The sequence below is a fragment of the Bidens hawaiensis genome, unplaced genomic scaffold (genome assembly GCF_021521415.1).
Source record: "Bidens hawaiensis isolate Kalapana, Puna unplaced genomic scaffold, B.hawaiensis_p1.1 tig00023607_1, whole genome shotgun sequence".
NCBI lineage: Eukaryota > Viridiplantae > Streptophyta > Magnoliopsida > Asterales > Asteraceae > Bidens > Bidens hawaiensis.
In genome coordinates this window covers 325,119-350,094 of record NW_027493696.1, presented here as the reverse complement: position 1 = coordinate 350,094, position 24,976 = coordinate 325,119, and the positions used below count along the sequence as shown (strand labels likewise).

The 24,976-nt window shown below is 38.9% G+C and overlaps 1 protein-coding gene across 1 annotated transcript; it reads right to left on the bottom strand.

Moving 5' to 3' along the window:
• Positions 1–9,884: 9,884 nt before the first annotated feature.
• LOC143567679 (65-kDa microtubule-associated protein 3-like) lies at positions 9,885–16,603 on the bottom strand. Its single transcript, XM_077054042.1, has 10 exons — positions 16,577–16,603; positions 16,364–16,523; positions 16,282–16,292; positions 13,003–13,242; positions 12,697–12,906; positions 12,580–12,603; positions 12,219–12,374; positions 11,972–12,131; positions 9,985–10,226; positions 9,885–9,941 (listed from the first exon to the last, which is right to left on the bottom strand). The coding sequence occupies exons 1-10, from the start codon at positions 16,601–16,603 to the stop codon at positions 9,885–9,887; spliced, it is 1,287 nt and encodes a 428-aa protein (XP_076910157.1).
• Positions 16,604–24,976: the final 8,373 nt, after the last annotated feature.

The window sequence follows — 24,976 nt, the reverse complement described above, 5'->3', positions numbered from 1 at the left end:
GGATCGTAGTTCTTCCCGCGGCGCGCTAAGGATCGTAGTTCTTCCCGCGGCGCGCAAAGGATCGTAGTTCTTCCCGCGGCGCGCTAAGGATCGTAGTTCTTCCCGCGGCGCGCTAAGGATCGTAGTTCTTCCCGCGGCGCGCTAAGGATCGTAGTTCTTCCCGCGGCGCGCTAAGGTTTGTTCTGTCTGCCTTCGCCCTCGCGCACTCAAGCCTTCTCGCGCTAGACACTTAAGTCTTTTCTCCCGTTTAAGCCAGCCTGTATGCTTTTGAAATATCTTATCTTCTGTGCTATACCTGCCAAGGTGTGGGCACAGTAGGTCAGATCTGACATCTGTCCGAAAGGTCACTTTCGGCGCAGCTTGCTTACCAACCCTCTTGGTTGTCAGAAAAAGTAACTGACATAATCTTTTAAAATCTTCTTTTCCTTGTCTTGAACAGCACTTTGACTGACCCCTCCCATGCTATGAACAGTAACCTGTCAGCCTTCCCCATCTCCTGCAGCTGCCACCATATCTTTTGCTTGTGATATCTTTTGCTTTTGATATCTTTTGCCTTGATTTGATAAGATCTTTTTCCCCTTTTCAAGGGATGTGTTCCCTAGGGTTTTCCTATAAATAAAACTAATTTCTTTGATAATTACACACTACACTCCAACACTTGAACTCTCCCCAAAATCTTTCTCCCTTACTCTCTGCAGAAGATCTTCAGCGACGCCTCCACTCCCTTCTTTGCAATCCGTCTTCTCTTCTTTTCTGCCCAGAAATCTCGGTAAATATATAATTTGTTTAAGTGACTTGCATATATTCAAGACATAAAAACCAATCGTTAAACCAATAACCTCTTATTTATAGGTTAACTTTCGATTGTTTCAAAGTTGGTTCTTACGTTATCTTTCAACGCACCTCTTACAAGTGAGTAATCTCGTACCTAATCCCCTTTTATTTTTAACGTTTTGGGATGTTCATGTGTTCGTACAACTTGAGTCTTAAACTTGTTTATGAAATTATGTGCGCAAAACCCATGTGTTATGGACGTTTACTAGTGTTGTATATTTGTATGTGTGGATCATTAACCGCTTTGATCGGCCTATTCCGAAGTTTTCATGGATCCATTAGATGAACACGGGAGACCTATTGTTACGATTTTCTTGGTTTGTTTGCACTTACACGAATGATTATTTGTTTTTGCTCGATTTAGAGCACGTTATGAACTATGAGCTATGATCTATTTAGGCTTGATCACAATCTGTTTACACACTATGTTGAACACCAGTTATACACATGTTGCGCGCAGTGCTTTGTTATTATCTATTATATCTATTAATCTTGATTTCTCACCGACACGCAAGTGTTGACGTTTTATTTTAACACATGTTCAGGTTTGCTGTAGCTGCTTTTGGAAACTCGAGGACACGTAGGATGTTTTCTTTTACTTTGGACCTAGTTTAAAATATAACAAGACAAGTTTATGTATTTGAATATTATGAGTTATGATATGTGATTTATGTTACTTTATGGTGTGTTATGCGCATGCGCAATGAAATGTATTTATTAAATATTGACACCCAAATAGTGTCACGAGTAATGAAACAATACGTAGCGCCCCGATGTATAATCCGCCTTCGGTCGGGGTGTTACAGATTGGTATCAGAGCTCCGTGACTTTAGGATTAGGTGGTTAGACGTAACGACCTAGAATACCTAAGAGTCCCTTCTCGCGCATGAGAAAAATCTCATAATTGCGCGCTTATTGTTAATTACTCGATATTTATAAAATATGCTTGCGCATACGCAGCACATGATTTCATGTTTTATCCGCGATCTTTCGATTTTTATTGTTAAATTTCAATTCGTTTCTTTACTTAAATATTTGTTTGTTGTTGGGACTTAACATTGAAAATCCGAAAAGTCATGGTGATACATGAATAGTGATTTTCAATCCCCATTAACTTTATGTTCTAGAATTGAAGATTTGAAAAGTCATGGTGATACATGAATTGTCAACCTCCAATACTCATTTACTCGTATATTTTAAATTGAAGATTTGAAAAGTCATGGTGATACATGAATTGTCAACCTCCAATACTCCTTTACTCGTATATTTTAAATTGAAGATTTAAAAAGTCATGGTGATGCATGAATTGTCGATTTTCAATTCGAATTCATTACCTGTATTAAGTTTGCATTTAAATTCATATTTTACTTCAAAATTTGATAGCATTTAACTCCGCGAAACAAGCTTTACAATGATATACTTTGCGCTGAAACGATTTCCCATACCAAGATATTAACAAAAACTAAAACTTTTATAGAATGCCTCTGATATCAGCTCGCCGTCATCAGAGGAGAGAAGCCTCGCGCAGACGTATGCAGCGTCGTTCCCAGGAAATGGCCGCCGCAATAGCCCAAGCCTTAAATCAAAATAATACCAACCCCTCCGGATACAATATTAAGTCCTTTAATGCGGGTAACCCTCCGAAATTCACAGGGCTCGAAGGAGCCACCGTAATGCTCCAATGGCTCGAGAAAATTGAGAACACCTTCCTCCATACCCATTGCCCTCCAGACCGACGAACCTTATACGCCTCAAGTGTCCTGGAATCAAGGGCGCTTACATGGTGGAACGGAGTAGCTCACGCGCGTGGCGCAGAGGCTGCTTCTAGCATGCTCTGGGAGGAATTCAAGGATCTTTTGACTCGAGAATTTTGCCCTCCCAACGAAGTAAAGCGCCTTGAGGAGGAATTTTGGAACTTGAAACAGTACAGTGGCGAAGCGCGCGAGTACGCTACGCGCTTTCACGAACTAAGTTTGCGTGTCCCGCACCTAGTTACCCCTTCCCCGCCGCGCCATCGAAAAGTTTCTTGGGGGTCTTCCCATGGAAATTCAAGATTCTGTATGGGCCAGGAACCCAGTAACCCTCTCTGACGCCATCGAGTTGGCCGCTGTGCTCAGCGACAACCATGTCAGGGCAGGAACCCTGTTCCTGCGGGGAGCCGAGAAGACCAAACTCACCAAGACTGTCCCAGAACCAACAGAAACCAAGCCAGAACCCTCAAACCATAACAACCTAAAACGCAGGCGCAAACCCAATCATCAAGCCTACGCGCTTACCAACCCGCTCATCGTCCAGCAACCCGCCTACCAACCTCCAGTATACGCTCCTAACCCACTGTCAACCTACCCAACACCCCCTGTAGTCCATAACTATGCGTTAACCAATTCCGCGCTCCCTGCCCCGTCAACTAAGAAACCTTACACAGGAAACCAACCCTTTTGCCCAACCTGTAAACTTCATCACCCAACTCAAACCCCCGTGTCGGCAATGCAACCAATGTGGCCGTATTGGTCACACTGCTGAGTACTGTAGAGTCCTTCCCCGCCAACCCAATCGCGCAAACACCACCAACCTACCCGCAAAACCCACAATCAACATACCAAAATCCACGACCCAGGTCGTGCTATAACTGCGGTGACCCCAGTCATTTCCGGAACGCGTGCCCGAGACTGCAAGTACAAATTACGCAAGCTAATCCGGTTAACCAAATTTCAAACCAAGTGGCGCGCGGACGAGCTTTTAATATAACCGCGCACCAAGCGCAAGCGAATAATGACGTGATTAATGGTACTTTTTTACTTAACGGACTATATGCATCTATACTTTTTGATACTGGCGCCGATAGGAGTTTTATTTCTCGCGCATTTGAACAAAAACTTGCGCGACCGCGAATAAACTTAAACGAAAACTTTACAGTTGAAATGGCTAACGGTGAAACAATTATAATAAACTCCGTGATCAAAGATTGCACGCTTAACCTTAATGAACACGATTTTCTAATCAACCTCATTCCCATGCCTCTTGGAAGTTTTGATGTTATTATTGGTATGGACTGGCTCTCGCAAAATCGCGCCGAAGTAATCTGCGCCAAGAAATTGATTCGCATTCCTCGGGAAAATGGTCAAGATCTTCATATCTACGGCGAGAAACCATCTAACGGTCTTAAACTTATGTCATGCACTGAAGCCCGAAGACTTTTACGAAAGAAATGTGTCGCGTTCTTAGCTCATGTGGTCAAACCCGATGAAGGAAAGAAGAAACTTCATGAAATCCCCATCGTGCGTGACTTTCCTGAAGTCTTTCCCGAAGATCTTTCTGGTTTACCTCCCGCTCGGGAAGTCGAGTTTCGTGTTGATCTTGTTCCTGGTGCATCCCCCGTAGCCAAATCTCCTTATCGACTTGCACCCACTGAAATGCAAGAATTAGCAAGTCAACTTCAAGAGTTGACCGATAAAGGATTCATTCGCCCTAGCTCTTCGCCGTGGGGTGCTCCGGTTTTGTTCGTTAAAAAGAAAGACGGTTCGTTTCGCATGTGTATCGATTACCGCGAGCTGAACAAGCTCACCATTAAGAACCGGTACCCCTTACCGCGTATTGACGACCTCTTTGACCAACTCCAAGGTGCCTCTTGCTTCTCCAAAATCGATCTCCATTCTGGCTATCACCAGTTGCGTATCCGCGATGAAGATATTCCCAAAACTGCCTTTCGAACCCGCTACGGTCATTTTGAATTCTTGGTCTTGCCCTTCGGTTTAACCAACGCACCCGCTGTCTTCATGGATCTAATGAACCGGGTGTGTAGGCCTTTCTTGGACCAATTCGTGATCGTGTTTATCGATGACGTTCTGATATATTCCAAAACCAAGGCCGAGCATGAACAACATCTTCTGTTGGTGTTGCAAAAGCTTCGAACCGAACAACTCTATGCCAAACTCTCCAAGTGTGAGTTTTGGTCTGACGAAGTACAGTTTCTTGGTCATGTTGTAAACAAGATGGGTATTCATGTCGACCCATCCAAAATTGAAGCAATCAAGCACTGGATTACACCGACCACTCCTACCGAAATCCGTTCCTTTTTGGGCTTAGCTGGTTACTACCGGCGATTCATTTCGAACTTCTCAAAAATCGCCTTGCCTTTAACAGCATTAACGCGCAAAGGCAAACAGTATATTTGGGGCTCGAAGCAAGAAGAAGCCTTTCAAGCGCTCAAGCGAAAGTTGTGCGAAGCTCCTGTTCTAACGTTACCAGAGGGTACTGACGACCTTGTCGTTTATTGTGATGCCTCCAACCAAGGTCTCGGTTGTGTACTTATGCAACGAGGCAAGGTTATCGCTTACGCGTCAAGGCAACTCAAAATTCATGAAAAGAATTATACGACTCACGACCTCGAACTTGGCGCAGTTGTATTTGCCTTAAAAATCTGGAGACACTACCTTTATGGTACTAAGTGATCATTTACACCGACCATAAAAGCCTTCAGCACATTTTTGATCAAAAGGAACTTAACATGAGACAACGCCGATGGAACGAACTCATCAGCGATTACGATTGTGAGATCCGATATCACCCTGGAAAGGCTAATGTGGTAGCCGATGCGCTCAGCCGCAAACCCAGTCAACTCAACTGTATTTTGCCGCACACGCAGCTTCACTTCGCGCCGATCCAAAGCAATCTTGAATCGAGCATTCGCGACGCGCAGCGCGCGTCGATCAGCCAAGGCAACCTACGCGCCGAGTTAGCGTGTGGTGCGGAAGCGCATCTAGTCCCTAACCTGTATGGAACTCTCTGTTATCTCAATCGCATCTGGATTCCCAATGATGAGATTCTTCGCACTGAGATACTGAGTGAAGCGCACAAAACTCGGTATTCCATTCATCCTGGCGCTGACAAAATGTACAAGGATTTGCGCCTTCCTTATTGGTGGCCCGGTATGAAAAAGGATATTGCTGTGTTCGTAGCTAAATGCCTAACTTGTTCTAAGGTAAAAGCTGAACATCAACGCCCATCTGGTTTGCTCGAACAACCAGAAATTCCTACGTGGAAATGGGAAAGTATAGCAATGGACTTTATCACCAAGTTACCCTTGACCGCAAGCAAACATGATAGCATTTGGGTAATAGTGGATCGATTGACCAAGTCTGCCCACTTTCTGCCCATTCGTGAAACCTACCGTGTTGAACAACTTGCGCATCTTTATGTCAAAGAAATTGTCTGCCGTCATGGTACTCCCTTGAGCATAATATCCGATCGCGATGGCCGTTTTATATCTCACTTTTGGAAATCTCTCCAATCTGCGTTAGGAACTCGTTTGGACATGAGTACTGCATATCATCCTCAGACTGACGGACAGTCTGAGCGAACCATCCAAACCCTTGAGGATATGCTTCGATCTTGTGTTCTTGATTTTGGAGGTAATTGGGATTCACACCTACCTCTGATCGAGTTCTCTTATAATAACAGCTATCATTCCAGCATCGGTATGGCCCCATTTGAAGCACTTTACGGTCGAAAGTGCCGCTCACCGATTTGTTGGAACGAAGTGGGTGAAGTTCAAATCACAGGACCCGAACTAGTTCAAGAGACAACCGATAAAATCGCCAAGGTCCGTGATCATCTGCTGACTGCCAGAAGCCGGCAGAAGAGTTACGCAGATCGCAGGCGGAAGCCTCTCGAATTTCTAGTTGGTGATCTTGTTCTCCTCAAAGTGTCGCCCTGGAAGGGTGTTGTCCGCTTTGGGAAGAAAGGTAAGCTTGCACCTCGTTATGTTGGTCCGTTCAAGATTCTTGCGAGGGTGGGAAAGGTTGCCTACAAACTGGACCTGCCGCCCGCGCTCAGCAATGTGCATCCAACGTTCCATGTATCCAATCTCAAGAAATGTTTAGCTGACGAGAACCTCCACATACCACTTGATGAAGTTCAAGTTGATGAGTCTATGCACTTCGTTGAGAAGCCTGTTGAGATTATGGATCGCGAGGTGAAGCAAACCAAGCGCAGTCGCATCCCTATTGTCAAAGTTCGCTGGGAGTCCAAGCGCGGAGCCGAGTTCACTTGGGAAAGGGAAGATCAATTGAAGATCAAGTACCCGCACCTTTTCTCTGCGCCTCCTACTTCGAGTTAAAATTCGGGACGAAATTTCTTAAAGTAGGGAAGACTGTGACAACTGCCCAAATCCGACCCGACCCAGGTACCCGTTTTCGGATCCGTTTTTAAGATTTAAAATTTGATTATAATCTTTATAAATTTATTATATATATATATATATATATTACTAATAATAATAATTCCTTTCCGCCGTCCCGCCCCTTTTTCACTCTTGTCGCCGTCCCGCCCCTCTGCTTAACCCTTAAGCCTTGAACCCTTTTCTTTCTCTTAACTCTTTGCTTGTCCTTTGGTTCTTCCCGCCTAAGGATGTCTGCGCAGCTCCACGCGCCAGACTCCTTACAAGGAAGCCTGCGTGAAGACCAGCTGTTCCTGCGATACGCGAGACAAACTGTTCCCGCGGCGCGCAAAGGATTGTAGTTCTTCCCGCAGCGCGCTAAGGATTGTAGTTCTTCCCGCGGCGCGCTAAGGATCGTAGTTCTTCCCGCGGCGCGCTAAGGTTTGTTCTGTCTGCCTTCGCCCTCGCGCACTCAAGCCTTCTCGCGCTAGACACTTAAGTCTTTTCTCCCGTTTAAGCCAGCCTGTATGCTTTTGAAATATCTTATCTTCTGTGCTATACCTGCCAAGGTGTGGGCACAGTAGGTCAGATCTGACATATGTCCGAAAGGTCACTTTCGGCGCAGCTTGCTTACCAACCCTCTTGGTTGTCAGAAAAAGTAACTGACATAATCTTTTAAAATCTTCTTTTCCTTGTCTTGAACATCACTTTGACTGACCCCTCCCATGCTATGAACAGTAACCTGTCAGCCTTCCCCATCTCCTGCAGCTGCCACCATATCTTTTGCTTGTGATATCTTTTGCTTTTGATATCTTTTGCCTTGATTTGATAAGATCTTTTTCCCCTTTTCAAGGGATGTGTTCCCTAGGGTTTTCCTATAAATAAAACTAATTTCTTTGATAATTACACACTACACTCCAACACTTGAACTCTCCCCAAAATCTTTCTCCCTTACTCTCTGCAGAAGATCTTCAGCGACGCCTCCACTCCCTTCTTTGCAATCCGTCTTCTCTTCTTTTCTGCCCAGAAATCTCGGTAAATATATAATTTGTTTAAGTGACTTGCATATATTCAAGACATAAAAACCAATCGTTAAACCAATAACCTCTTATTTATAGGTTAACTTTCGATTGTTTCAAAGTTGGTTCTTACGTTATCTTTCAACGCACCTCTTACAAGTGAGTAATCTCGTACCTAATCCCCTTTTATTTTTAACGTTTTGGGATGTTCATGTGTTCGTACAACTTGAGTCTTAAACTTGTTTATGAAATTATGTGCGCAAAACCCATGTGTTATGGACGTTTACTAGTGTTGTATATTTGTATGTGTGGATCATTAACCGCTTTGATCGGCCTATTCCGAAGTTTTCATGGATCCATTAGATGAACACGGGAGACCTATTGTTACGATTTTCTTGGTTTGTTTGCACTTACACGAATGATTATTTGTTTTTGCTCGATTTGGAGCACGTTATGAACTATGAGCTATGATCTATTTAGGCTTGATCACAATCTGTTTACACACTATGTTGAACACCAGTTATACACATGTTGCGCGCAGTGCTTTGTTATTATCTATTATATCTATTAATCTTGATTTCTCACCGACACGCAAGTGTTGACGTTTTATTTTAACACATGTTCAGGTTTGCTGTAGCTGCTTTTGGAAACTCGAGGACACGTAGGATGTTTTCTTTTACTTTGGACCTAGTTTAAAATATAACAAGACAAGTTTATGTATTTGAATATTATGAGTTATGATATGTGATTTATGTTACTTTATGGTGTGTTATGCGCATGCGCAATGAAATGTATTTATTAAATATTGACACCCAAATAGTGTCACGAGTAATGAAACAATACGTAGCGCCCCGATGTATAATCCGCCTTCGGTCGGGGTGTTACACTATGCGATGTTTTTAAACGAGCCGGAATTTCAGCTAAAAAGGAAGCCCCTGTAAACTTTCTTACGGATCCTCAAGAAGGAAGATCTACATTACGACCGGCCGATATACTTATTTTTGGGTGGGTAGGGGGAAAACACGCTTGTGTCGACCTCACAGGAGTGTCCCCTCTTGTTGGGATTAGGGACACTGGATTTGTAGCAGGCCAGGCAGCATTGAAGGCGGCATCGGGCAAGGTTGCTAAACACGAGAGAGCTTGTTTGGAGAATCAACACGTGTTTATCCCCTTCGCCTTTGACACTTTTGGTTTCTTAGCTCCGGATGCCGTGGACCTTTTGAATAGGGTTTAGAAAGTTGTGTATAGTAACCTATCAGCCCATAAGAATCATAACTTTGTTTTTAGTCGGATTGGGTTTGCTATCCAAAAGGGGGTTGCGGCGCAGCTTGTTGCCCGCTTACCTGCCACTTCATTGTAAATCGTTTGGATGTTTCTAAAAAATATAAAAGGTGGTAATCGTGCACCAAAAAAAAATCTATATATCTAATTTTTCTTCATTTATTCAAACAGTTGTTATAAAAAATCAAAAACAATTTTTTAACCAACAAAGACTTAAAATATAAATGATGATGCGAGAGGAAGGGTGAGTAGGGATAAGCAAATTCGGTATTGATACCAGTACCAAAATCGGTACAGATTGGGTACCGTCAGTACCGAGTAGATACCAAAGTTTTGAGTTTTGGTACCGTTATATCTCAAATTTTACCTTAAATACCGGTATTGAACCGAATATTTTGGTATCGGTACCTGCACCAGTACGGTACCGATCTCATCCCTAAGGGTGAATACCTAGAAGAAGAATTACAAAAACCTAAAATATTTATAAAAACACATCTTTTACTATCTGACTACTATTTTGTAACTTTTGTTTATAAATATTGCAAGGTTTTGGAAAAAAAACAAACGATGGGGTATTATATTTATAAAAAAAATCAGTAGTGACCAATAGCATTTAGGAAAAATACATCGGGGGTGACCGCGCTTAATACCTATAAAAATTTTCGAAAAAATCACGAAATTTACCATACTAACGGAGAATACGACAGTGGCCGGGGCCACCCCGGTCCCCACATAGCTTCGCCCCTGAACAGAAGTAACTAAGGGTAAAGAGAAAATATTCACATTGTTATACTCCTCCGGCCAACACTCTTCTTCACAAGCTGAAATCCACTTTTCAACCTTGTCAAGTATTTCTTTCCTGCTATATGCTTCTTCTTTAACTTTTCCTATTTGAAGCTCCAGTTGTTCTAGAAGCCTAGCAGGATCAATAGCTCCTTCATTAACAAATGCAAACTTTGTATCACAAAATATGCAAATATAATTGTTGTTACTGATATCAATTTTGACCAATTTACTTATGAATGGATCGATTCGGGTTATTGGTGAAATGAGTATATTAAAAAATATTATCACTGAAATAATAATTTTTTCACAATTGTATTTGTTATGGGACAACCCAGTCCGTTTTGATCCATAAAAAAACTAACCCATTATAACTTGTTACCCAACACTAGGGGTGACAATCTTGACCCAAACTCATTTAAATGAGTCAATTTGAGTTGTTTTAAAAATTAAATGAGTTGGTTTGGTTAAAAGGTTTTAACTAAATGAGTCAAAATGAGTCATTTGAAATTCCATTCTTTTATTTTCGGGTCAAAATGGGTCGACAAGTTCAAAGAAATGGGTCGATGTGGGTTAGTGTCCTAAGGAAATGTGAAAGGTTTCAGATCGGAACGGGTTTTCGTACAAGACAAGGTTTCGGCACGAAACGGGTTTCAGAATGGAACGGGTTCGGTTCAGATTTCAAGCCAACACGAGTTTTCATCCATGATGTGTTGGGTTTTGGTTTCTTTTGTTTCTTTCTGGTCGATTGCGGACTCGTTTTTGTTCGTTTTTTCAGTTTTGTTTTTTTCGATTTGAATTCTTTTAGTTTCGTTTTGATTGATTTTTTCGATTTGGTTGATGTGGTCCGGTTTTGGCTTTTTGTTTCTTTGTTTATTTTTCGTCGATTCTTTCGGTTTCGGTTCAATTCTAGGTGGGGCGTTTTATTTTATTTTATTTTTATTTTTATATGGAACGAGGACAATGTAGGAAACATTTTAGTGCTTTACTTTTTTTGTTTATGATTTATATTTTGAGTTATATTTTTTTTTATTATTTTTGAATATTTTTTGAAGGTTTTTTATCTTAATAGAAAACCCCTCAAAGAAAATTCAAAAAAAAAAATTAAAAAAAAAATCATAACTTAAATTAAAAATAAAAAACGAAAAATCTAAAAAAACTAAAATGTTTCTGCCGTTATTCTCGTTCACCAAAAAAAAAAAAAACCCTTTTTGCAATTGACCCGTTTTGACCAAAACTCATTATAACCCATACTCGTTTTGACCCATGACTCATTTCAACCCATGATTCGTTCGACCCAACCCAACCCATTTACCACCTCTACCCAACACACACATTGCATTTTAAGTATGACAATGAGAGGTGGCAATGTGAACCAGTTACCAATAAATGAGTACTTAAAAAGTCAAACGGATATGTCAAAAGTTGTTCCACGTGTATTTTAATGCATAAAACATTCTAAACTATTCTTTTAAATGAAATATCACTTAAATAAATCTGACACTCAAATTATTTATCAAAAAGTTTGAAACTTTGGGTAGAAAGTGTTATGAGCCAACCCGACCTGTTTTTACCCGTGTATTTTAATACACACATTGTAATTTCAGTATAATTTATACGCACATTGTATTTTAATTATAATATTGATGAGAGTTGACAATTTTAACCCATTTTGACCGGTACAAAAATCACCAATTCTAACACGTCACCCAACACACACATTGTATTTTGAGTATGTTATATTTAAGGTGGCAACTTTGGCCCATGAACTTTTGAATGACCCATCATTCAGAAAAAAGTTAATGAAGAAATTACCAATCCTGCCCCTTTACCAAATGTCCCATTCATGCATGTAACATATATCAAGTGAATATATTTTACATATAATTATACATACCAGTTTCAATAGCTTCCATTGCAATCTCCATTGAACTATCAGCTTCAGGAAGTAAGTGAGTCTTTCTACAAATATCCTCCAACTCTAATATTTTCTTGAAAACAAGTTCCTTCATTTTGCTTGATTTCAACTCTTCAAGCCGCGAAACCTCAGCCTCAACCTTTAAAAGAAAAAAACTTATTAAAGTTTCGACCTTTTGAAAAACTTAGTTACACTTAGAATAATAAGTCCAAATACCATTACTTACATAATTAATAAACTCAACCGAAAGCAAGTTGGGTTCTGATTTCTCTTCCTCTGAAGCAGCTATGTTGCAGGTAACACTCTGAAATTCTTGTTGCTCTTCAATAGGCGCATCCATCAAATTCCAAAGCTCTAATAGGGATCTTGCAATATTTTGGAGCTAACAGAAGAAGTTTGACAAATTAATGGGTTCGAATCAGAACATTTCATTTTTCTGATGGGTCAAAACGGGCCGGGTTGAATCTAGCTTTTAGAAGAAAGCAACACTAATCTACCATATGAAAATACGAATCTAGCTTTTTGAATAAAGCAACACTAATCTACCATATGAAAACTACCATTTGAATACACTACAGGTCACTTACGACCCATTTGACCAGCTCAATTTTCTGATAAAGCAAAGCAATTTAAGAGGTTATAACTATTTAAATAACGTCATGGTCTTTTGGCCCATTAGATTTGAAATATAACGATGTACTTACTCTTTGCATCCTCTCTCTTTTGAGCTCATGTAATTTGTGTATAGCAGCAGCAAGACTCCCAATGGCATCATTACTTAGGCCTTTTGTTCGTTGGGTTTCTGCTAAACGAGGATTAATTTCTTGAACTGCCTGATTAAAGTCCATTTCAAGCACCACACACAGTGAGTTTAAGGTGTTCATGTGGTCTAGAACGTTGTTAATTCGATCACTCTGGATATTTAGGACAAAAGCAAAAAGTAATTAGTTTTATAACAAACCCGTTTATTAAAGTTATAATAAAGTTGATGGTGAAAAGGGTAGAATTACCTTCTCTTTCTTAAGTGCTTGTAGCTGCACATGAAGATCTTCAAGTTTTCTTAACGATAAGTCAGTTCCATCCAATACTGTTTTGAAAGAAGTTGCGTAAATTTCCATTTGAATCATTTGTATCTGTTGTATAACTTCAAGGAATTGATTCTTCCTCTCGGATTTCCTCTTTCTCATTTCTTCTAATTCTGGAAGAATAGCTCCGAGTTCTGCCTTAAGGCTCTTTGTCTTCTGATCAGACTGCAAAAGTAGCACACTATGCGATCAAAATCAAGAACTTATTAGTAACATTGTTTTTGTAACCAAACCATAATTAAGAACCGATTGTTAAGATGGTTATTGTAACCAAAATCAAGATTAAATAACACTTGATGCAACCAAATCAAGAAAATGTTACACTTTATGCTACCAAATCAAGAACTGATTGTTAACAATTTTTTTGTAACCAAAATAGAGAAAATATAACACTTTATGCAACCAAATCAAGAACAAGTAACACATTATGCAACCAAAATAGGAACTTATAGTTTTTGTAACCAAAATCAAGAAAAGGTAGCACGTTTTGTAACGAAGAATCAAGAGCCGATGGTTAAAATTGTTTTATAACTACAAATAAACCATTTGTTAATTTTGTTAACAATGGACAATAACGGTTAACGAATCAACAAAGCCCAACCCATTTCAACAAGTGACCCTTTACCCAAGCCGCCCATCTCTCCATCTCAAGAAGTATTTTTCTAATCAGGATCAAGTATCATTTAAAGATCAAGGATCCTAAAATGGGTAATATTTTTCTAATCACTTATTCATTTCAGATCCTTATTATTAACTATAGGATAATATATTCTTAATCGTTATCTTTCCCAAGTTTTTCGTAACAATGCAGATTTCAATAAGAGGTTCAATGACTAAGAGGTTGACCACCTCCCCCTCACACTCAAGGTACATTGCTATTTCCTTGGTCTAGCCCACTAATGTATATAAATTTATACATCTTTTTAGTATAAAATAATCTCTAAAACTGCAACTTCTATCAAATAACATAGCTCAGAAGGCTACTTATCATAACCAAATGCAATTTCAGATAAACCCAAGCCTCAAACAAAGAAACAAGCGAAAATACGAAGAAAAACGGAAGAATACACAAGAAAAACAAGAAACACGCACCCATGCTTCAAGAAACACGCACCCATGCTTCTGAACACAAGAAAAGACAAAAATCTACAAGAAAAGACAAACACTGGATACAAAAGCACGGGGCCGTGCCTCCTCAACCACGGGGCCGTGGTCACCTTTCAGATAAGACAAAAAGAATTAGCACATGTCACATTAAAGCACTGGGTCGTGCCTCAAGAAGCAAGGGGCCGTGGCTGAGTCATCATGTACGATCTGACACCATGCAACTGGACACCTGGTGTAACACCCTTGGCAAACACAACATCGTCCCACTCTTAGGCAAATCCCACATCGGCCGTGGACAAGAGAGGTCCTTGGTTCATAAGTAAATGTCCTGCCTCTTCAATCACCAACGCGTTTTGGGCTTAGTTGGCTGTGAAGCACATGAAAACTCCACGGTTAAGCGTGCTTAGGTGGAAGTAGTACTAGGATGGGTGAACTCCTAGGAAGTCTCCATCTGGGCAACCAAAAACAAATCCTTGATCTCTTCGTGGGCAGAGCGGACAATATTGGTGGTGCGAGGGGCCGAATGTTACAGGTGGTATCAGATCCACTCTTGTGCCGTTCGGGATGTTGGGACACGCCTCATCGAGGACGATGAGTCCAAAGGGGGGTTGTTTGTAACACCCTTGGCAAACACAACATCGTCCCACTCTTAGGCAAATCCCACATCGGCCGTGGACAAGAGAGATCCTTGGTTCATAAGTAAATGTCCTGCCTCTTCAATCACCAACGCGTTTTGGGCTTAGTTGGCTGTGGAGCACATGAAAACTCCACGATTAAGCGTGATTAGGTGGAAGTAGTACTAGGATGGGTGACCTCCTGGGAAGTCTACATCTGGGCAACCAAAAACAAATCCGTGAGCTCTTCGTGGGCAGAGCGGACAATATTGGTGGTGCGAGGGGTCGGATGTTACACCTGGACACGGGGCCATGCCACATAAAGCACGGGGACGTGCCCCTCTCTCCAGACAGCCTATAAATGGAGGCTTAAGTTGCACTCACTTGGTGTGCTTGAAGAAAATCTCTAAACGGGTTTCTCTTATAAAAACACCCACATTACACTCATATTGAAGATCTTGTGAGGAGTTTGAAGGCTTGGAGGTTACCACTATCATCCATCATTACCATCATCATTATCATCCATCATCATCATTAAGAAGGAAGATTCATCCACATTTGGTTAGATTATTCTTAGTTTAATCATGTGTTTGTTATCATCATCTCTTTTAATGTTTATAACAATGCTCATTATGAGCTAAACTCCATTTACCATCTAAAATCTATGAAGAAGCTTTGTTTTACTTGATGGTTATGTGAAACATGTGGTTTAGTTTGGTATAGTACATGGTTATTTTGCAATTATCCTTTGATGAAGAAACGTTTTATCACTTTAACTCAATACATCAAGGTTGATGATTAATAATCATTCATGTTAACTCATGTTCTTGGAAACTAGAAATGGTAAAAAGAATACTTTGACAATTTATTCAAAGATAAAACATGGATCCCTATTTTGTACTTAGAAATGATGAGATATAGGTTATGATCTATTTCTCTAGTTTTGACAATTCTAAAGTAACATTGTTAACACGATTGCTTAGGTTATCATGCCAGTTAAAGAAATCATATGTTAATGGAATGTGTAACTATAACCTAATTAAATCAACTAAGGGAAGGTTGTGCGACTTAACTACAACCACTCGAAGTTGTTAGGATTGGTATTTGAGAAATCGAAGTCAATCCTAATCGTTCTATTATACCAAACTGCTTGTATACTTAAATTGACATTCTCAAATTATTTATCAAAAAGTTTGAAACTTTGGGTAGAAAGTGTTATGAGCCAACCCGACCTGTTTTTACCCGTGTAGTTTAATACACACATTGTAATTTCAGTATAATTTATACGCACACTGTATTTTAATTATAATATTGATGAGAGTTGACAATTTCAACCCATTTTGACCCGTACAAAAATCACCAATTCTAACACGTCACCCAACACACACATTGTATTTTGAGTATGTTATATTTAAGGTGGCAACTTTGGCCCATGAACTTTTGAATGACCCATCATTAAGAAAAAAGTTAATGAAGAAATTACCAATCCTGCCCCTTTACCAAATGTCCCATTCATGCATGTAACATATATCAAGTGAATATATTTTACATATAATTATACTTACCAGTTTCAATAGCTTCCATTGCAATCTCCATTGAACTATCAGCTTCAGGAAGTAAGTGAGTCTTTCTACAAATATCCTCCAACTCTAATATTTTCTTGAAAACAAGTTCCTTCATTTTGCTTGATTTCAAATCTTCAAGCCGCAAAACCTCATCCTCAACCTTTAAAAGAAAAAAACTTATTAAAGTTTCGACCTTTTGAAAAACTTAGTTACACTTTGAATAATAAGTCCAAATACCATTACTTACATAATTAATAAACTCAACCGAAAGCAAGTTGGGTTATGCTATCTCTTCCTCTGAAGCAGCTATGTTGCAGGTAACACTCTGAAATTCTTGTTGCTCTTCAATAGGCGTATCCATCAAATTCCAAAGCTCTAATAGGGATCTTGCAATATTTTGGAGCTAACAAAAGAAGTTTGACAAATTAATGGGTTCAGATCAGAACATGTCATTTTTCTGATGGATCAAAACGGGCCGGGTTGAATCTAGCTTTTAGAAGAAAGCAACACTAATCTACCATATGAAAATACGAATCTAGCTTTTAGAATAAAGCAACACTAATCTACCATATGAAAACTACCATTTGAATACACTACAGGTCACTTACGATCCATTTGACCAGCTCAATTTTCTGATAAAGCAAAGCAATTTAAGAGGTTATAACTATTTAAATAACGTCATGGTCTTTTGGCCCATTAGATTTGAAATATAACGATGTACTTACTCTTTGCATTCTCTCTCTTTTGAGCTCATGTAATTTGTGTATAGCAGCAGCAAGACTCCCAATGTCATCATTACTTAGGCTTTTTGTTCCTTGGGTTTCTGCTAAACGAGGATTAATTTCTTGAACTGCTTGATTAAAGTCCATTCCAAGTACCACACACAGTGAGTTTAAGGTGTTCATGTGGTCTAGAACTTTGTTAATTCGATCACTCTGGCTATTTAGGACAAAAGCAAAAAGTAATTAGTTTGAAAACAAACCCGTTTATTAAAGCTATAATAAAGTTGATGGTGAAAAGGGTAGAATTACATTCTCTTTCTCAAGTGCTTGTAGCTGCACATGAAGTTCTTCAAGGAATTGATTCTTCCCTCTCGGATCTCCTCTTTCTCATTTCTTCTAATTCTGGAAGAATAGCTCTGAGTTCTGCCTTAAGGCTCTTTGTCTTCTGATCAGACTGCAAAACAACAAACATGTAATAATACCTGAAGAAGAGAACGACATGTTATTTCCACTTGCATTAGTAGTCATTCTAGAAAGCCTAACCTAATTTTGAAATTGAAATTGAAAGAAAAATAGGTAATTCGTTAATTAAAGAACAAACAAATCAGGCGTAGTAATTAAACAAGTAAGACGTAACAGAACTCAGATAAAAAAGTGAAGGTTTAAAGCAAACAATGGGTCTGAATTCGCGAATAAGAAGAGAAGAGATGGAGAGAATGAGAGATCAAGTGTTTGTGTGTGTAATTGAATGCCTTTTGAAATGGAAGGAATTCGACCCTTGACAAATTTGTGATCGGAAGATTTTAATTTCAAATATGTGACTTTTATCATATATATGGTGTTTCTTACTAAATTAAAACTTCAGTTTGCTTTGATTAAATCTTCGTCTTCTCCGCTACAACATGCAACACATCAAGCAATCAAAGACGATGTAATTCCATATGATTATTTATAGCATCCTTTGGCAAATTTAATGACAAAAAATTCAAAAAAACGTTGCATGGTTCATCCTTTTCACTAACGAGGGTTAGTTTTTCTCGTTAAATCCAATCATGTGCACCTCATGCAAGGGCAATTTAGTCTTTTTACCCCTTTCAGGGGGGTTATTTGTGTAATTGACTTAAAATTTGAGGCTTTAAATAAATAAAAGTTTTATTTTTTTTAATCATCATCTTCTTCCCCAAATATTCATAACCCACCATCAACACCACAACCAAACACCACGACGACCACCAAGCACCACCCCCACCATCACAACGGCTCTCTCTCCGACGACCACAATAACGATCTACTCACTGTTCAAAACCATCCGCGACGCCTCTCTCAGTTGTGAAAAGCCCTAAATTGCAGGTATTATGTTTGTCTCCAACCCTAGGATTTCGAAATCTAGGGTTTATGGACAAAATCGGTGGTTGTTTTTCTGATGGTGGCGGCTGCGGACGAAATCGGTGGACGAAATCTAGGGTAATAGAGAGGCAAGTGGTGACGGCTGCGGTGGAAGGTGATGGGTGGTGGTTGTTTGGTAGGTGACTGATGGTGGTGATGGTTCTATTGTGGGAAAAGAAGATGAAGATGGGTTACTGGGTGAATATGAGAGAGAGAGAGAGAGAGAGAGAGAGAGAGAGTTTTTATATATATTTATTCTTTTAGATTATTTGTTAATAAATAGATTGTAAAATTACAAAATTACCCTCATGTGCGTTGCACATGACCAGATTTAACAAGAAAAATTAACGGGGTTAGTGTCAAAGGACGTGACGTGAAATAGATTTGAAACATGAAGTATGCTTTATGCTATATGTTTGGCCAAAGGACGTCAATTGAAAAACCGTGCAGATGTAAAGGACGTCTTTTGCCATTTTGTTTTATTTATAATATACACACAAGCACCTACATTGATCCAACATATAATCTCAAGTCAAGCACACTAAAACCCTTCACATCATACGAGTCGTAATAGTATGTTATTACATGTTTTTCAAACAATCTTAAAAAAATAGAAAACTTTTTTTATGAAAAAAATAAAATTATAATATAATTCTACATTTAAGTGGGAGAACATATAATATGTTTAAGTGGATGTTTTTTCTTTCATCCTACAGGCATTATACGAGTCATTGATCTGTGTCGAAACCTGAACCTGAAATAGAGAGAAGATGTACATGTTCATCTATGACTAGTAAATGTATAGAAAGGTGTTGAATCTATAAAGAATTAGCGGGTGGTATGAAATTGGTGTTGATGCTGAAATGTGAGAATCATTTGTTGGTGACTAACTCTAAAACTTAAATGAACAAGGTTAAACAAGTTGTCACGTAAATGAGGAAATAAAGTCACTTCCAATTTTGAGGTTTAATTGATTACTTAACTTGTTATTATACTGATGTGTTTAATAAATTACACATACATAATCCGCACACCTTTCACATAAACCAAATGAAATAATGTTAACAAATCACATAGGCCACAATACACATAATGGAGATTCTTCATATAGAATGACATCTTTAGGTTGATTGATACGAATGTTGTTTGAACTTTATAAATTAAAAAAATGATACCAAATGATAATAATCAATCCTCTAATGTTTCGCATTGTATTTTTCGTTATAAAAATTTTCCTAACCTGCTCCCCAAAATGTTATGTACAGCAAAACCATCAAAAATACTTTTTAGAACCGCTAGCACCAGACTTTCACTCGAACCCAAATTGGCCAACACCCATTGTGACATATTTCTTCGGTTTGCTTTGATTAAATCCTCGTCTTGTCCTCTACAACACACAACACATGAAACGCTCAAAGAACGATTTTTTCACAAGATATTACAAGTTACTTCTACATGATTATCCATATATACATATAAACACACATGTTTCAACTATATGATGTCAAATTAAGTCTACACACCAGAGCCGTCACATCATAAGACTATATGAATCGTATGATTTTCCCCTCATACGACCTATATGACTATTTTCCGCATATCATATGGTTCCGTATAACCAATTAAGTCTACACACCAAAGCCGTCACATCATACGACTATACGAATCGTATGATTTGCCCCTCATACGATCTATACGACTATTTTCCGCATATCATACGGTTCCGTATAACCATATGTCTTGTATTACACACCAATTGTGTCTGGACAGTATCTTTCTACCTATTCTTCAACCAATCTTATAAAGTAGAAAACTTATTTTACGAAGAAAAAACTGTATTATTAATACTAGTTAAGTATTTTTAAGAACATATTGTTTCGGATAAAAATCAGCTAATGATAATGTATCCAAATCTGTTATGCGAGGTTTAGTGCTAAATTGATAGCAATGAATATATGAACAAAATAGGAATGAACACCGTGATTTGTTACAAGGAAAAACCCCTTGATCTTGTTTAGATCAAAGGAAAAAACCCCGGGTGATGACAACTCGTCGATCACCACTTTATTAATATCAAAAAAGGTTACAACGGGTGGAATTATAGATCAATGAATACAACGATACTAAGTGTGTGTTCTTAGAAAACTATCAGCTAGAGTATGCGAGAGTTCTTGTGTATGACCTAGCATTGATCTTAACTCAATGTAAGTAATAAAAGAAAATAACAACTAGTTCCTATTAATCCTCCATCTTCTCCACTCTCTTCCTTCATGCATTTTACCACGTGCTTGAGAAGTCCAAGTAGCGAATTAGACAGTGGACTGAGTCTTAGAGCCGTTACCTTCATCAAATAATAACCTATACACAAAAAACAATTGTTAATTATACCAACTGCTGTGGATCCTTGATCCTGCCACAGCTCCAGAGCCCTTCAGAAGGATAATTGATCCAGATCTGTTAGCAAGAATAACATATCCTCAGTGTCAGAATGATTTGCCCTAACAATTGTCCCCAAAATGGCGGGTGTTTATACCTTACAGCTGGCATTTTGAAATTTGAAATCCCTGCAAAAAGATTAAACGATTAGACATATGCCAGGGGTCATTATTATCAAACCCTAAAAATCAATTATAACCGCCTATATATGTGATCCCGATAATTCATTTATAATCACATATCCGGCCGTTCAGCAGGTATCTTTCTTTTCTCTCTTCATTTTTTAATTATTTTAACAATCATGTCTGTCGCTTCTTCTTCTTTTCCCTCTAAGCCGTCTGACCAGTTTTCCGGTGACTCCGGTTTGACGGAGATGCAATCCCAGAACCTCATAGCCAATCCTTCTATGGAGATATGCAAGTTCACTGACCCCGAGATAGACGAATTCCGATCACTGTTTCCACCAGAAACCATCTTCCGACCATATGACTCCGGCGTTCCATGTGATGTTTATTCCCGAACCTGGGTGTGTTTTCCAGCTTGTCCCTTTCTCATTGGCTACACTTATCCTTTTCCCCCTTCACACAGATTTTCTTTGAAACCACGGGCATATCTTATATCCAAGCTATGCCTATGATCTGGAGAGTTCTAGGTACCATTGAGAAGATTATCGAAGAAGAGGAGATCGACTTTGGTATCCGGGAATTGTCTCACCTGTATACCCTAACCACTCACGATCCGAGCCGGTTCATACTGAAATCCAAGCCTCGACAACCCCATCCGATTTCAAAAGTGACCCTAAACGATTCTTTTTGGAGGAATTATTTTTTCTTTGTAAATCGCAACTCCATACCTGGTGGGGCTGATTTACCTTTGAAATGGATCAGAAAGGGTAGGATCCTGGATCCTTAACAAGATATAATCCGTGATGACCAATCTAACTCTATATCTCTTTTTTAAGATTTGCAGTTGAGAATTTTGCTTCTCTGGCCAAGTTACCTGGAACAGATGAAAAAACAAAACGGTTCCTTGCACTGGATACCGAGGTCAGAACTTTTCAAGCCCGTTTCATCGAAGCTTTTTGTGATATTTCTTCAGATTCCAACATGTCAAGTAAGATTAGTGTAATAATTTGAAATAAATAACAATAGGTAGAATACTTATCTGTTAACTTATTCTGCATGCGCTAAGAAATCTCAAAAGTCTGACAGCAAGTTCTCCTTGGAGGATATTGACAGTATGGTTACTCCTCAAGATGTCAAGAAGGAGGCTTTGAAGGCAACAACCAGTTCTGAGCCAAAAACTGCAACCACCAGAGCCTAGTCAGCCGCTTCCAAGAGAAAGAGATCCTCTGAGCCCGAAACCCATTTTGATGTGTTCCTCACTGTAAGTATCCTGTATCCTGCTATTTTGAATTTAAGGATCCAATATCCTTCTAATCCTCACTCAGTTGTTGGTTACAACTATACACGCTTTCAAGGACCATTACGAAAAGATTGTGAACCAGATGAGCGAGAAGCTGTCCGGGATGGGGAATGATGTGGTTATTAAGGATAAAGCCTTAATCCAGCTTTCCAAGGACAAGAAGCAGTTGGAGGATCAACTATTCGCAGCAGAAGCCCAGCGCCAGGAAGAAGTGAAGCAGGCTACAGAAGAGGCCAAAATGTGGGCTGCCAGGTCGGTGTTCCAGGTAAGGATCAAGATGGCGATGGAGGCCAGTGATCCTGCTTTCGATAAAGCGACCTGGGACGTGAAGAAGTGGAAGTCTGCCCTGGCGGCTCTTGGTGGCGAAGAGGATACGGAGATGGCTGAGGATAATGAAGCTGGGACTAGTGGGGTCAAGGATGTAATGGAAGCTGGTGAAGGAAAGGAAGCAACCGCGGAGGACGAAGCAACCACGTAAATGGGCGATGACGAATATCGAAGACAAGGCCCGAGCCCATTTTTTTTATGTTGATGTTTTTATGAACAATAGCTATGGTCTGTAATAAAAATTAGTAATTAGGTTTAAGGATCAATGATCCTCAAGACAATTTTCAGGGGTACCGAAGGTGGATGGATCCTTTGTTTTGTCATACGTGTTCACCAACATATCACTGACGTATTTTTCCACATATTTCAAGGAAACATGTTAGTACAAGTAGCAATAAATTATAATCATTCATGGAGTTAGTTGCTCGTAAGGTAAAGATGGCTCAGTTTTAAATTATTAAAATATTATAAACAAGATTTAAATATGATTTATAAATCAAATACTCGGATATTTGTTATCCGAGAAGTTTTCAAATAAATTAATATTTTATTTCAACCAAAGTCTTCCGCTAAAATAAACCGCAACTCTGATGTATTTACAAAACATGTACAAACTTGTGGTCACACGCCTAGGCTCTAAGCTGGGGTGTGACACAATCGCTTTCCAAGGTTAACGCAGAGATATTTGAATTATTCTTGTGTACTCGATAAGAAATCAATGGTAAAGATGAATATAGCATATGATCCGAGAGTTTGAAAAATAGCGTATAATGAACTTTAATGTCTTTTAAGTTCAACAAAATTTGCTGTTTTTTTTTCTGTTTACCTACATGTAAAAAGGTAAACTTAAAATTGAAGGCAAACTTTCTATGACAAATAAAAGCTTGATTATATATTCCAATTATATTTTATATCGCAAATTTAGATGTTTTTGAGAATTAGTAAATTTTATTTTGAACACGTTTATCAACTTGGGTGGTAATTACGCAGATTATTCTATAATAGCTTGCGTTGTTTTATGACATAGTAAGCTTATGTATGATTTTTGTTGTGTTTTTAAGAATAAAATTGTTAGGAATTTGATAGTTTATTTTGTTGTCCGAGATTTGAATGTTTCATCTGTGACACAAAGAAACGAGTCAAAAAGTTGTGTAGGAACAAGTCAAAGTTATATAAAGACTTACAAAGCAAGTTTATTAAAAAGTTCAGAATTCTACACGTCATACTTGTACGTCAATTATTTATGATTCTTTTATCATACAAAAAAAATCAATCATTAAGAAGCAATCTTCTGCTTTAATGTTATAGTTTATTGATGGTTATTAAAAAAGAAGACTGGTTTTTATATTGAGAAGTCAACTGCTGTTAGCTTTCACACCACACCTCAAATCAACTCATCCCAAAGCTTACACAACACACACACACACTCTTCTTATTATTCTCCCGTCCTTATAAACCCTTCCATCTCTCCCAAATAACTAACACCAACCAACCCACCTCTCTCTAATAAACCACCACCACCACTGTCATGTTTGAATTGATCGCTGTTGCTGCTTCAAATCCGCACCTCATATTTCTTTTTTGCAATGTGATCATAGTCACTCTCATTCTTGTTAGTTTGGAACCATCATCACATTCTGATCATAAACACACTCCTACTCCCATTCCACCACCACCGCCTGCTGTCGTCAACAAAACCAAAAGTTTCGCAACCGCCACTCCAAGGAGTCAAACTGCACCCCCACAAAAGATTACCACTAGCATATTGATAGACGTTGACCCAGTTTCTTATGTTGATGATGATGATTGCAACTTATCGATCAATGAACACGAGGAGGATGAACTCAGAAGAAGAGTGGAAGAATTCATTGAAAAGGTTAATAGAGGTTGGAAGGCTGAAAAGTTGAGTTCAACTTCAAGTCTTGCTTCTTTCACTGATTAAGTTTCATCTCATGGCCTATATTGTTATAGGGAATGTAGATAAGTTGGCTCGATAACGGGTTATGAGTTTTGATTGTTGCTTCTTGTAGTTTAGAATCTTGGTTCTCAGTTTACATTCATGTTAAAAGAAAGTTATGTTTAATAAGCAGATGCTATCTTTTGTTTTGATTTGAGAAAGAGCAATTGGATTAGTGGGGTCAATTCCAAATTCGAAAAAAAAAAGACACAAATTTAATCACATAAAAATTTAGCTAGTTAACGAGGGAATCCAATGAAGAAAGATTATACCAAACTCTTTCAATATTACATACCAAGTCACTATGACATAAAAGAATGGGAAATCAAGATAATTAACAAAATAATTGTGTCTAATTCT

Coding starts and splice junctions, on each gene's coding strand:
- LOC143567679 (XM_077054042.1), bottom strand. CDS start 16,603: ATGGTATTTGGACTTATTATTCAAAGT. Junction 12,604..12,696: donor AAAGAGAGAGGATGCAAAGA/GTAAGTACATCG, acceptor TTGCTTTATCAG/AAAATTGAGCTGGTCAAATG. Junction 10,227..11,971: donor AATGGAAGCTATTGAAACTG/GTATGTATAATT, acceptor TTGTTAATGAAG/GAGCTATTGATCCTGCTAGG.